We start from the raw sequence: 14,195 nt of genomic DNA, 5'->3' as shown, positions 1-14,195 counted from the left end.
TTTAAAAGTTTTCAAGCCGTTTATTCTGAGGAGCTAATAGAAATAAGGCATCAAGAATGTGCATACTTGGAATTGTTTGCTGAAATTATGCCCTGTTGGATATAAATATGAATAGGAAAATGAATTTATAATTCATATGACCTACAGAAGGAATTTGGGCTGTACTTGATTCCTTTCTTTGGCATTTAAAGAAATTAAAGAAAAATGTTAGACTTCAATCTAGTAATGACACACAAAAGATACTGAGTTGCGTTCTGCTTTTCCCAGTAAATAGTTTAGTGTAACCTATCAGGTGAAGTCAGGCATAATCAAATATAGGGAAGTTCAAATAAGATTTGGGGCATACCTGCCATTCATTGTATCTGTTTAAGCAAATAGAAGCTCCATTTGTTTTAATACTGTGTTTCTGATGACTATACTACATGTTAAAATAACGTGTCAGTGAAACTGTACCAATACAAGAGAGCTTTTTGAAAAATAAATTTGCAGGGCAGTAAACTTGTATGCAGAAATTTTGTAGATCATTAAAATCTAATCGTTTGTATTTCTGCAGAAATAAACATAGTTGAAATTTTACAGAATTACTAGATAGATTGTGCCAGATCTATTTTTTATCAAATTTTTACTGTCATTGAATTCTGCCTCATTTTCAGAGGAAGGTAAATCCTTGTGTATATATTGTAATACAGAATTAGCTATTTCCCTCATGCCTATTGAGAATGTTTTGGGAAATAACTCACAATCCTCAAATATTCTAGATACGAGATACAATCCTCAAATTTCTAGATACTAGAATATTTGGGTGGATGAGATAATTTTTGGCATTTATTGAGCATTTACTATGGTTAGGCATTGCTTTAGGTGATTATGTATTATTATCTCCATTTTACAGGTGAAGAAAGTAAGATAGAGGTAAACTAACATGCCTGTTCTTGCTTTGCCTGCCTGAAAAATCTTTATTGATCATTTGAATGTCATCCCACAAGCTCACAAGCTATCTCCTTTCTTCCAGGTTTACTGTCCTCTCTATCCATACCTTCAGTTCAACAGGTAGAATCAGTTGCCTCCTGCTTTGTGTTACTGTTGTTCTTCATTGAATGCGTCTTCGTTACAGGTTCTTGCACATCTTCCCTGCTTCTCAACGTTGCAGGGTCCCATTAGTGTTAGCATCTAGCAACTTAGCTTTCAGTATTATCTCTATGTTGATGATTCCCAGGTTTATATCCCTAGTCTGGCCCTCCCATCTGAACTCAGTCTGCTCCATATCAGTTAATGGCAGTTCCATCCTTTTAGTTGCAGGTCAAAAACCTTGAAGTTTTCTTGACTTGTCTCTTTCATGTCTCATGTAAGATCTTTCAGTAAATCTGGTCAGTTCTACTCTGAAAATACATCCAGGATCTGACTGTTGTCTTTGCTATTTCCAGATCCTATCCACCATGAATTTCTGCAATAACCTATTTGGTCTCCTTGCTTTTACAATCCTGTTCTCCTTCATTATTTTTCACACAGTACCCAAACTGATCATGCCATGTGTTTGCTCAAAATCTTCCAGCTTCTTCCCATTTCAACTATGATAAAAGCCAAAGTGATCTTACAGTGTTCTACAAGGCCTTACCTCTACGATCTGGTTCCCATGTAGCTTTTGGACCTCACTCCCCATTTCTCTTCCCTCTCCTTTAACCCACCAGGAATGCTCCCACCTTCGAGCCTTTGTATTTGTTTCTTCTTTGTGGAATACTGTTTCAGAGAGAATCTCCATGGCTCACTCCCTCACTTCCTTTAGGTCTTTACTCAAATGTTACCTTCTCAGGAGGCCTTCCCCAATTACTCTGTTTAAAATTACATCCCAACTCCATCTTCCCCTTTCCCAATCTTACCTTTCTTCATAGCACTTACCATGATCTACATTCCATGTGTTTTACTTATTTTTTTTTTTTTTTTATTTTCCCTATCCCCCAATTCGAATGAAAGCTACTTGAGGACAGGCGATTTTATTCACTGTTTTCTTCAGTTGCTAGGTCCCCAATGACTACAGTGCCTGTGGTGAGCACTCATTAAACATGTTGAATGAATGAAAGTATAGTTGACAGTATTTGTTCAGTGCGTGTGTGAAGAAAACATTCCAGGTAAACGTGAAACGACATTAACCAAGCCTAGGAATATGGATACAGGTTGAGTATCCCTTATCCGAAATGCTCGGGACCAGGAGTGTTTTGGATTTTGGAATATTTGCAATATTACTGGTTGAGCATCCCAAATTTGAAAATCTGAGCACCAGCTTAAAACATTTTGATTTTGGAGCATTTCAGGTTTCAGATATTAAGAGTTGGGATGCTCAACATGTAGTATGTTTAGAGCCAGTAAGGAAAATGGTTTGTCATTTCAGTTAAAAGTCATGGTTTAAGCCTTGGGTAAACTCTGATAAAAGTAAAATTACGTTCTTGTAAACTCTGAACACAGGCCGTGTACTCCATTAACAAATCCACTGTATCCAAATACGTTTTAATAAGTTAGCCAAGGCTCAAAGTTGGAGAAAATCTCAGATTGGGCTGAGAAGGCAAATGTAGGATTATCTTATTTGCTGCTACTGGCCTCTTTCAGTTAGCTAAGGCCTAACTCTGCAGCATACTAAACACCTGATGCTTGCATGGCAGCCCAGGCTTTCATTCTTCCAAGTTACTAGGCTTCAAGAGTATGAACAGCTGTTCCAAGAAACAGGGTTTCCTCCCTCGTGGGCGTGAGTTCCAGGGTGATGGTGTCTTTATTGCCTGGAGGTGGAGGAAGAGCTCTGCAAATGCGCGGTGGGAGAGTTAATCCTGGAACCTCTTCCATGCCTACTGTGTTATTTCAGTTTTAAGTGTTAAGCTGTTTTTTTGTTTACATTGTATTAAATATGTTTAATATATTATAATACATTAAATAAAATACATTTTATTTAATATAACACCTGTGGGCCTCTGAAGTAGATATTAATTATTGGTAATGTGTATTATTGGCCGGACATGAGGTAATAACATTTTACCAAAAATTATGTCTGTAAGTGTATAGTAAATACACCTGATAGCAATAACTTAAGCATGCCCTGAGAATGACCCTGTGTTGCAGACACACCTGGATATGTGTTCCAAGCTAGGAAATCAGAAAATGGCCCACCTGGAGATTCATTGCTTGTCTATGAGAAACATCTGAGCCCCCAGCCCATCCGGTGAAACATAGGCCATGCAGTGGATCAAGGCCCCGAGTTTTGGGTTGAATGAAGGTTGCCAGGTGGAAGTTGTTAGGGAAATGTTAAGTGAAAATGCTGTATAAACCACATTTTTGCTATATAAACCGCTTTTTGTGTGCGGTTATGGTTCTGCCCAGCGCATCACCACTGAGTATACAGTTCTCCTATCCAGCCCACTGTCATTGGACTCCCCTCTGTGTGTTGCCCCCAGTAAAACCCCATGTCTCATTTCCTGGCTCCAGGTCTCTTCTTAGGCCTCTCAAACATGGTATCATTCCCATTGGAGGCAATAAGGGTTCAGCACAGCAGTATGTACACACACATAAGTATGCAAATGTATCACTGAAGTCCAGTCTCTTCAGTGATAGCAGTTTTAACAGCATTATACCTACCTCAGCAAACAAGCATTTAATAGAAGTTTTTCTTGTGAGTGAATGAATATGCTGTAAGTTGATATTTAGGTGATTTTAGTATTATATAGTTCTCTCATAGGACTTTGCAGTATAGGTTATTCTGTATTACTTAAAGCCTGATGCAAATGTTTTTAACAGTTAATCAACCAAGTGGATTTTAAGGTTGTCAGTTTTATAAAAATTAAATCAAGGTATTATAACTAGTATACTCTCTTGAATATTTGGCCATCTCAGTTTCACAAAGAAGTATATTAAGGGATTTTCATTTGCTGTAACACTGTTACAGATGAGTGATAAATAGCACAAAATACTGTAACAGACATAACTGTGATTTTTGATGTTGTATATTTGCTCAGCTGAAATTATCAGTTACCTACTATATGGGAAAGTCTGTTTTCCGAAGGGACAGAATTTTAAGCAACTTTTTAGTGAATCTGACAGGATAAATTGGTTGTAAAATATACTCTTACATAACTATAGACAGATCTGCTGTATGAAGGTTTTGTATATGAACCAATTGAATATGCCATGGATAATTTTGTTTTTAGAGAGACTGATCCAGGCCGGGCACGGTGGCTCACGCCTATAATCCCAGCACTTTGGGAGGCCGAGGCGGGCAGATCACCTGAGGTCGGGAGTTCTAGACCAGCCTGACCAACATGGAGAAACCTCATCTCTACTAAAAATACAAAATTAGCTGGGCCTGGCAGCGCATGCCTGTAATCCCAGCTGCTCAGGAGGCTGAAGCAGGAGAACTGCTTGAACCCGGGAGGCAGAGGTTGCAGTGAGCCGAGATTGCGCCATTGCAATCCAGCCTGAGCGACAGGAGCGAAACTCTGTCTCAGAAGAAAAAAAAGGAAAGAAAGAAAGAAGGACTGATCCTTCTCACTAGACCACTCAGACTTAAAAAAAAAAAAGGACTTATCTTAATCTATGCTTTCAGCCAGACAATACACAGGTAACAGCATCAGTGTATTGAGGCCATTGCAAGTTCTTCCTGAACATTTCCCACGATTTCATCTGGGGACAGATGCTTATTGTATTTTGGGAAATCTCCCAAAATGCCAATTAGCTGTCAATGGAATAGTCTTACAAGATCTGACGCCTAGTTCTACACATATAGTCATTTGGTTAATCAGTTTTACTAGATTTGATTAGTATATTTTGTTTTGGGGTAGTAAATAATAAATGATGGAGGAAAAATAAAATCCTAAAAAACAATGACAATATTTGATAAAACTTTTTATTTTCAGTGGCTTTGAAGCGTATGTTGAATTTCAATGTGCCTCATATTAAAAACAGCACAGGAGAACCAGTATGGAAGGTAAGAGTTTGTCTTGATCGGAACTGATTTCTGTTTTTCTCAGCCCTTATTGGTGGTAATTGGAGGGAATTTATTATAATATGGAAGAAGTAACACATATTAGTTATCATGAATGTTTTATCCTTATTTAACATGATCTCTTAATATGAGTCTTTTTGGCAGACCTTCTATGCAGTGAGACAGGTGGTAAAATAGTAATTTTCATCTAGGGAGTCCAGTTGATCTCTTTGGTAGGATGTCACTGATAGGTCTTTACCCTGGTTGATAATTTGTTCCTTAGCTTTTCAAGTCCAGACTTCGGATTTTATAAGTTTGCTTGGGGTTAGTCATATTCAGAGGGCCTGGATTATTTTAACAAACTCATGAGAAAATGATCTGTAAACTGTAATACCAGTTTATTAATTTATGAGATATGAAACTGTTAATTGAATCAGAAAGCAATCTACAAACTTTTCCTTTGAGAAATAATGGAGAGCCTTTAAAAATTCCCATTCTTTAGGCTTCTTCATTTTAAACTTCATGCAGACTCTCTTTCTTCAGATGTTATAATACAGTTGATTGGGTTTAAACTTACTGGTTAACAGTCTCTTTATATTTCTCTCTTGCTAAAAATTAAGAACGAATCAACATATTTAGAATTTAGGGTGTTTTGAAAACTCTTTTGAGTCTTTATAAGTCCTTTGGGTTAACTCTAAAAGTTGTTAAAATTGTCTATTGATTTGATAGCTTAAGCTCCAGAGTATTCCCTAATTTTCTCCTTCTTATTCCTTTGTGGGCATCTTCCTATTGCCTCTTGCATAAACTCTACTTGTTTGTTTCTAAGACCAATATTGAGCTTTTGGTAGAAATAGTTTGAGAATTTCTTGGGTACAAATTTTTGTCAGATACTTTTCCTACCCATCACTTTTTATATCATTAAAATTAATAATACACATATATTGAGATTAAAAGAGGGAACATTTTTGAAAGATGCAACATGAACCTTTTATAACCAGAGCAGAAAGATTTTTAGTCTCTCTAAAGGAAATTCTGGCATTCAAGAAAACATGTTTTCATAACAACATGTTTCATTCTCTCATTAGCAATTTCTTACTCCATAAATAATTATTGAGGTAGTTGTGGAGAACGATTACCAGTTGAGGATCTCTTTTATTTGCCTTAACCGTGAAGCTAATTTTGAGTTAAAAAGCCTTGTTGGAGATCTTACCACGCCTCAAAACTATCTGTTTTAATACTTTGAGAATGTGAGGAAGTGTTTTAGAGACTTAATTATTTATTTATTTATTTATTTTGAGATGGAGTGTCGCTCTGTCGCCAGGCTGGAGTGCAGTGGAGCAATCTCGGCTCACTGCAACCTCCGCCTCCCAGGTTCAAGCAATTCTGCTTCCTCAGCCTCCCGAGTAGCTGGGATTACAGGTGCGTGCCACCACGCCCAGCTAAGTTTTGTATTTTTAGTAGGGAAAGGGTTTCACCATGTTGGCCAGGATGGTCTCCATCTCTTCACCTCATGATCCGCCTACCTCGGCCTCCCAAAGTGCTGAGATTACAGGCATGAGCCACTGTACCACAGCCAGGGACTTAATTTTTTTTGATGACTATCTTTTTAACCTGAGATGCTTAAAATACTAAATTTTTTTATTGTAGTCCTGGAACTCGTTATATATTAGTTTTCAAAGTGGCTAATTTTTACATATCTGTTTTTAGAAAAGATATATATGAACTAGAAAAAAAAATAAGGGTATGAACGTGAATTGACTTTAAGTTCAAGGTTGTTTATTATAGCTTAAGGATTTTATAGTCTCTATTTTTTTAAAACCTAGAAAAAAGAATTTTGTAAGAAGTAATGCTTTAAGAATGTATTAATCCCTGGATGGACGTTTGGGTAAATAATGATGGAAAATATTAAATTGAGGAAAGGATAATAATTCAGTATGTATGATTTGTTAAAATAAAATTTGCTTCAACGTTGTCTTAATATAGGTTCACTATTGGTTGTTCAATGCTAGTGATGACACATGGTTTTTTTAATAGGTACTCATTTATGACAGATTTGGCCAAGATATAATCTCTCCTCTGCTATCTGTGAAGGAGTTAAGAGACATGGGAATCACTCTGCATCTGTGAGTTTTTACGTATTTCTAATAGTGGCATTCATTTTCAAATACATTATTAAAAATTTCTTTGGCCACCCTGAAATCAAATTATTAAAGAACATTTATAGAGAAAAATAGTGTTAGATTGCAGTATTTATGTAGTGTTGAACATTTTTTCCCTATATCATCTTTTATTCAACCCCTTATTTCTGGGATTTAAAAAAATCTTCGGTCTGAGGCTTTATAATTTCAGAATTTAAATTTTCTCCCTTGTGTCTTTTCCTACAGACTTGGTTTACCCTCTATGTAAAACTGAAAAGAACTAGTAATCTTAAGGTCTCTTCCAGCTCTAAAAGTGATTTGTTCCTTTAATTTAAATACACAGATTCTCCTTGACCTACAATGGGGTTACATACTTATAAACCCATCGTAAATTGAAAATTTTGTAAGTCAAAAAAATGCGTTTAATACACCTAACTTAACACAAACATCATAGGTTAGCCTCTCCTACCTTCAGCATGCTCAGAACACTTACATTAGCCTACAGCTGGGCAAAGTCAGATCCAACACATAGCCTCCTTTATAATAAACTGTCGAGGCCGAGCACTGTGGCTCACGCCTGTAATCCCAGTGCTTTGGGAGGCCAAGGTGGGCGAATCACAAGGTCAGGAGTTCAAGACCAGCCTGGCCATGTGGTGAAACGCCATCTTTACTAAAAAAATAAAATACAAAAAATCAGCCAGGCATGGTGGCAGGCACCTGTAATCCCAACTACTCAGGAGGCTGAGGCAGGAGAATCACTTGAACCCGGGAGGCTGAGGTTGCAGTGAGCTGAGACTGCCACTGCACTCTAGCCTGGGCAACAGAGCAAGACTCTGTCTCAAAAGAAAAAAAATTAATTAATTAATTAATTAATTAAATAAAAAAATAAAAATAAACTAGAATATCTCATGTAATTTATTGACTACAGTGCTGAAAGTTGAAAACAGAATGTTTTTATAGGTACTTAAAGTGTGATTTCTACTGAATATGCACCATCATAAAAGTCAGAAAATCCTAAGTTGAACCATTGTAAGTTAAGGACTCTCTATACTTTTTTTTAAAAAAGGAATATCTAATTCATCATGAATATGAAAAATTTAAGTGACTATGAAGTAATGACTGTTAATCACCATAGGAGGCTATCTATGTTGTCTTAACTGTTAAGTTTGTGTGATTATATTGCTTCTGATATGTTTAATAAAAATAAAACAAATTGCAGTACTTCATGGACTTGCCTAGTAGAACATTTGGAGAAGGGCTAGGCTCAGTGGCTCATGCCAGTAATCCCAGCACTTCTGGAGGCCGGGGTGGGCAGATCACTTGAGCTCAGGAGTTCGAGACCAGCCTGGCCAACATGGTGAAACCCTGTCTCTACTAAAAATATAAAAATTAGCTGGGCATGGTAGCGTACCCGCCTGTAATCCTAGCTACTTGGGAGGCTGAGGAAGGACGATTGCTTGAACCCAGGAGGCAGAGGTTGTAGTGAACCGAGATTGTGACACAACACTCTGACCTGGGCAGCTGAGCAAGATTCTGTAAAAAAAAAAAAAAATTTGGAGAAGGACTGTGTTCATGGATAGATAGTAATACTTTTGTATACTACAAGAGTCCAATTTTATGGTGTTCTAAGCTATTTGCATTTTGTTCTATTTATGATGTTATAACCAATTTTTATGATATTATATATTGAATTGAAATGTATTATTGAGAATATGGTTTTAGATTTTTGGTAAGTAACTTACCAGAATCTGGTTTGATCAGCTCAAATTCTTCAGTTGTATAATCAGCATTTGTTAAAATTAATAGACTATTACATTTTGTCAATTCCAAATGTCCTTTTTTATATTTCTGAAATTAGGATCTATCTTATCACTGATGATATGTCATAACTGGCAGCATTTTTATTTCTCAGTAGTATATAAAATATATTTTAAAATTTATGTTTTAAAATTACCGCCTTGAGTTTCATGAAATACGATATTTGATGAGTTTTCCTTTCATTTTTATGTCAGACTGAAATAAGCATACTTGCTTTGATAGCGTGTTAATTCTTATGGACTGAAGTAAAGTTTAACTTGATGCTATCCTTGGAAATTGTGGTTTATTAATAAACATTGAGTGCCATTGTCTCTGTACTAAGTGTTTAACTCCTTTATTTACTAATGGAAAGACTAAAGTTTAGAAGGCTTAAGTGATTGTCTCACATTTGTACAACCACTTAATAACAGAGCCATGGCCACATTGCTTGACCACTAATTCTGTGCTGTTTATCTACTGAACTGTAATGGCTTAGTAACAGTAACTAACAGAAGTGAGGCCTTACTCAGTACTTCATTCAGGGGTAATAGTATAGTCTACCAGTTTGAGAGTCTGGTAATCTCTGCCTAACTTGCTACTTGCTACCAGAGCATGGAAATATTACACAGCTACCATGGTGAACTGTTTTGTACTTTGCCTCCAACCATTCTCCTCTATTTGCTGGAGAATACTATATCAGTTACTTTATACTCTGCAAACTGGTTTAGGCTGATTTGTAGGAAACAGTAATTACACGTTTCCAGAATATGAAATGGTGGTTGTAGCCCATTAGGCAGTTGGACAAGCAGTGTAAAAAAAGAGACAACAACCTATGGCAACCATCACATTATCCTTCTTGATATCAATGGCAACAGTTATTAAACACAGACCAACTGGCAGCATGTGCTTCTTTCCTCTCCTTGATTATAGAAGGATGACTAGAGAGAGGTGAATATTCCTCATATAAGCATGGTTTGATGTTGGGATATCTGCATGGAAATTGTTTCTAAATTGTAAAAGGAGAAAACTGTAAAATGACTCAATCTGTAAGATGCTTACATTCTCTTATGAAACAATAAATAGGCAAAAATAGATTGTCTTTAAGTTTTAAGGAGACATTTATATACCTTTCATTTAAAAAATATATTTGATTTCATGTTTGGTTAAATTTTTTTGTAGCTTCTAAAGAATTGCTTCTAAAAATTTTTTCATTGCATCCCCTAGCTTTCTGATTTTCCCCTCAGAGAGCCACACTTTCCTCACACTCACCGTTCCCCTCTGACCACCACCATATTTCTATGAAAAGTGGGAATAAGATTGGTTTTGACTATGTTTTAGTTCTCATTCAAGGAGAATGTTGGTAGAAAAGAATGTCTGACCACTGGCAGTACTAAAAGTGTGAGCAGAATAGGACAAATGAGGACTAACAAGAAATTAGGGTCTTATCAATATTAATAAATAATATCAACACTGACATGGGAGAAAGCTAAGTTAACTCACTGATTAATTGCAACAAGAGCTTTTAGAGCGCTGGTTACTGTCCTTGAGCTAATGAACTCCCATTTTGAAGAATATTGTTTTAAACTATCTTTTTAGATAAGTGACTAAGAAAAAAATAAGTTTTAGCTCCTTATGTCTTCTAGGCTTTTGCACTCTGATCGAGATCCTATTCCAGATGTTCCTGCAGTATACTTTGTAATGCCAACTGAAGAAAATATTGACAGAATGTGTCAGGTAATACGGGTTCTTATTTTCTGGACTCCTGAATTTGGAAACAGATTTTTTTTTTCAAGAAAAATTCCTAGATGTCCAGGGTGACAAATCAGAAATTCCTATGCCTACTTTCTCACCCTGATTTTTGAGACTTTCTTTGAATTCCAAAGAGCCTGAAAGACTTAAAACTTTTGCTGAAGAAGTATTATACAGTAGTCCTCCCATATCCACAGTTTCACTTTCCACAGTTTCAGTTATCCACGGTAAACCAGGTACTGAATATATTACAGTAGTGAACATATTACAGTATTTTGAGAGAGCTACATTCATATAACTTTCATTGCAGAATATATTTTATAATTGCTCTATTTTATTTCTAGCTATTGTTGCTAATCTGTTACTGTGCCCAATTTATAAAGTATAAATTAAATTTTGTCATAAATATGTATATATAGGAAAAAACATACAGTTCAGTACTATCTGGTTTCAGGCATCCACTGGAGTCTTGGAAAATAACCCCTGCAAATAAGGGGAACCACTGTACTGGTCAAGTCTGAGTCTGGCTTTAACAAACAGAAAGCCTAGGTATATTGCCTTTCTAACTTATAAAGCATTTTCCTTTTCTAAAATAAGGGTGAGATTAGGAAGTCTACGCTGGTGCAGAAGCACTATAAGGTAATCAAAGACCCAGGCTCCTTCTATCACTGATTATTCATCTTTAGTTTGTTGGTTTTCCTTGTCTTGCTGGTTGCTGCTCCTGTAGGCATCAAATCTATGTTCACATCAAGAAGAAGAGGGAAATGGACTGTGCCAGCCCTGACTGTTGATTTTGATCAGGAAAGCTAAGCCTTTCCAGAAACTCCCAGAAGACCTTTATTTATTTCTCACTGGGTAGAATCAGTTACAAGGGTGGCTGCAAAAGTCAATATTTACATGAGTATATTGTCACCCCAAAGAAAATCTAGCAAGATTCTTTTAGCAAGGAAAAGGAGAAAAATAGATATTGGATAGGTAAGTAACAGTGTCTTCCACAGGTCATAGCATCTTTGTTATTGACTGTTGAATCAAATTGCTGTTTAAATTGTTAGTGAAGTTTGCAAATTTTGTGTCCTGTGTAGCTTTATGATGCCCAGCTTTCTCTTTTACCCTGCATAAACTCAAGTATGCTATTCATGAGAGAGGTACCACTTCTCTTCCATTTTTTCAATAACACCTTGATTGAAATTATAATTCACATACCATGCAATTCACCCATTTAAGGAGCACAAGTGTATGGTTCATTGGTTTTTAATATAGTCACAGAGTTTTGCAACCATCACCACAGTCAATTTAGAACATTGTCATTACCTCAAAAAGAAACCTGGTACCATTTATCACATCCTCAACCCTCCCCCATCCCCTTCCATCCCTAAGCTACCTTATGTTTCTGTATATTTGCCTACTCTGACCATTACATATGAATGAAATCCATATGTGGATTTCATTATGTGGTCTTTTGTACATGGCTGATTTCTCTTAGCATGTTTCCAAAGTGCATCCATATTGTAGCATGAATTGGTACCTTATTCCTTTTTGTGGCTGAGTATATTCCATTGTGTGGATATACCAAATTTTGTTCATCCATTTACCACTTGATGAACATTTGGATTGTTTCTACCTTATGGCTATTAATAATAATGTTGCCATAAATATTCATGTACAGGTTTCTCTGTGGACATGTTTTCAATTCTCTTGTGGCCATAAACACATAGGAATAGAATTGCATGGTCAAATGATAACTCTGTTTACCTTTTTAGAAACAGACTGTTTTCCAAAGTGTGCTTGCACCATTTTATAGTCCCACCAGTAGTGTATGAAGGTTCTGATTTCTCCAGATCCTTGCTGAACACTTACTATCCGATATTTTTATTGTAGCCATCCTAATAGGTTTGAGTGGCATCTCATTATACTTTTGATTTGCATTTCTATAATTGATATTAAGCATCTTTTAACATGCTTATTGGCCATTTGTATGTCTTTCGAGAAATATCTATTCAGATCATTCACCCAGTTTTTAATTGGGTTGTCTTTTTATTGTTGATAGAATTCTTTTTATATTTTGGATACTAGACATTCACAAGTTTATGATCTGTAAATATTTTCTCCCAGTCTATGGATTATCTTTTCATTCTCTTGATAATTTCCTTTGAAGCATAAACATTTTTAATTTTGATGAAGCCCAGTTTATCGTTTTTTTTTTTTTTTTTTCTTGAGTTGCTTATACTTTTGGTGTCATATTTAGGAAACCATTCCAGATTCTTGTGTTTTCTTCTAAGAATTTTATAGTTTCAGCTTTTACATATATGTCTTGATTCCACTTTGCATTATTTTTATATATGGTGGGATGTAGGTGTCCAACTTTATTCTTTTGCATGTGGCTATCCAGTAGTCCCAGTATAATTTATTAAAGAGAGTATTCTTTCCCTAGTGGATGATCTTGGCAACCTTGTCAAAAATCAGCTGACCATAGATACATTGTTTTATTTCTGGACCCTCGGTTCTATTGCATTGATATCTATGTCCGTCCTTATGCCTGTACCACACAGTGTTGACATCTTTCGCTTGATAGCAAGTTTTGAAATTGAATAATTGTATCCTCCAACTTTGTTCTTTTTTTCAGATTGTTTTAGCTTTTCTTGAATTTCCAAATTAAGATTAGCTTGTCATAAGTTTTGTGCTTTTGTTAAATTTTTTCTTTCATGTGTTTAATGCTTATTATGAATGGAATTCTTACTCCATTTTTAGGATTGTTCATTGCAATTGTATAAAAATTCAATTGATTTTTATATATTTATCTTGTATCCTGCAACCTTGCTGAACTTATGTGTCCTTTTGAAATGTATGCATCATTCTTTGACCACTTCCTTACCTTCTGGCACAATAATATGTTCCAATATAGCCTAGGATTTTACTTTCTCTGTCTCAGCCCAGGATTCAGACATTTTTCTCAGGAGCTCTGGTTGCTTTCTGTAAAGAATGGTATTTAGGAATCAGGATCTAGGCATTAGGTATACTCATTGTGACTAGAGTGTCACTGTTCTTAGGTCCTCTCAATGAAAAAAGTTAGGAAATTATGTATTTATACATACACTTTTATATCTATATTTATTTCTACAATTCTCCCTCTCTTCTCCTCACCTATCCAGATTAATAGATAACCTCCAAAGGTGTTTCAGCTTAGCAACACAGGATTCACTCTAGCATTTCCCTTTTCTCTTTACATATTTGTAACTCCTTTCTCAGAGTGAAGAAACATGGTTCCCAGTATTGTGAACATATTACTTATTTCTCAGTCCTCATACATAAATAATCTCTTGACCTTGATTGAACCACTACCCTGATCACCTTCCTCACAAAGGCTCCAACCCTTCAATTTTTCACATTTTCACATCACTGAAATCAGGTACTTCTTAAAATTGATCATGTCACAAAATTTTATTGGCATCATTAATTCTTAGTGTTACATAAAATGATGGTTCCTGTTACAGTCAGTGACATCTTACATTTGAGGAAATACAGTTATTTTGATATCTATTTGCTAAAAGTAT

At 35.8% G+C, this 14,195-nt stretch overlaps 1 protein-coding gene across 4 annotated transcripts in view; it reads left to right on the top strand.

Annotated features, from left to right (window-relative positions):
* SCFD1 (sec1 family domain containing 1) overlaps window positions 1-14,195 on the top strand; it is a 109,570-nt gene that overhangs the window by 932 nt on the left and 94,443 nt on the right. Inside the window, exons 1-4 of one of the 4 annotated variants that reach the window (XM_033188354.1) lie at window positions 1,029-1,050; window positions 4,893-4,963; window positions 6,995-7,083; window positions 10,539-10,629. In XM_033188354.1, the coding sequence (XP_033044245.1) occupies window positions 4,907-4,963; window positions 6,995-7,083; window positions 10,539-10,629 (237 nt within the window). In that variant the 5' untranslated portion in view covers window positions 1,029-1,050; window positions 4,893-4,906. Of the gene's footprint in view, window positions 1-1,028; window positions 1,051-4,892; window positions 4,964-6,994; window positions 7,084-10,521; window positions 10,630-14,195 lie in introns of those variants that run through there. The other 3 variants (XM_033188353.1, XM_033188355.1, XM_033188356.1) reach the window with 3 other exon arrangements.

The sequence above is a fragment of the Trachypithecus francoisi genome, unplaced genomic scaffold, assembly GCF_009764315.1.
Source record: "Trachypithecus francoisi isolate TF-2019V2 unplaced genomic scaffold, Tfra_2.0 Lachesis_group3, whole genome shotgun sequence".
Lineage (NCBI taxonomy): Eukaryota > Metazoa > Chordata > Mammalia > Primates > Cercopithecidae > Trachypithecus > Trachypithecus francoisi.
Note: the sequence above shows the minus strand (reverse complement) of the source record. Positions and strands in the feature narration are given on the sequence as shown.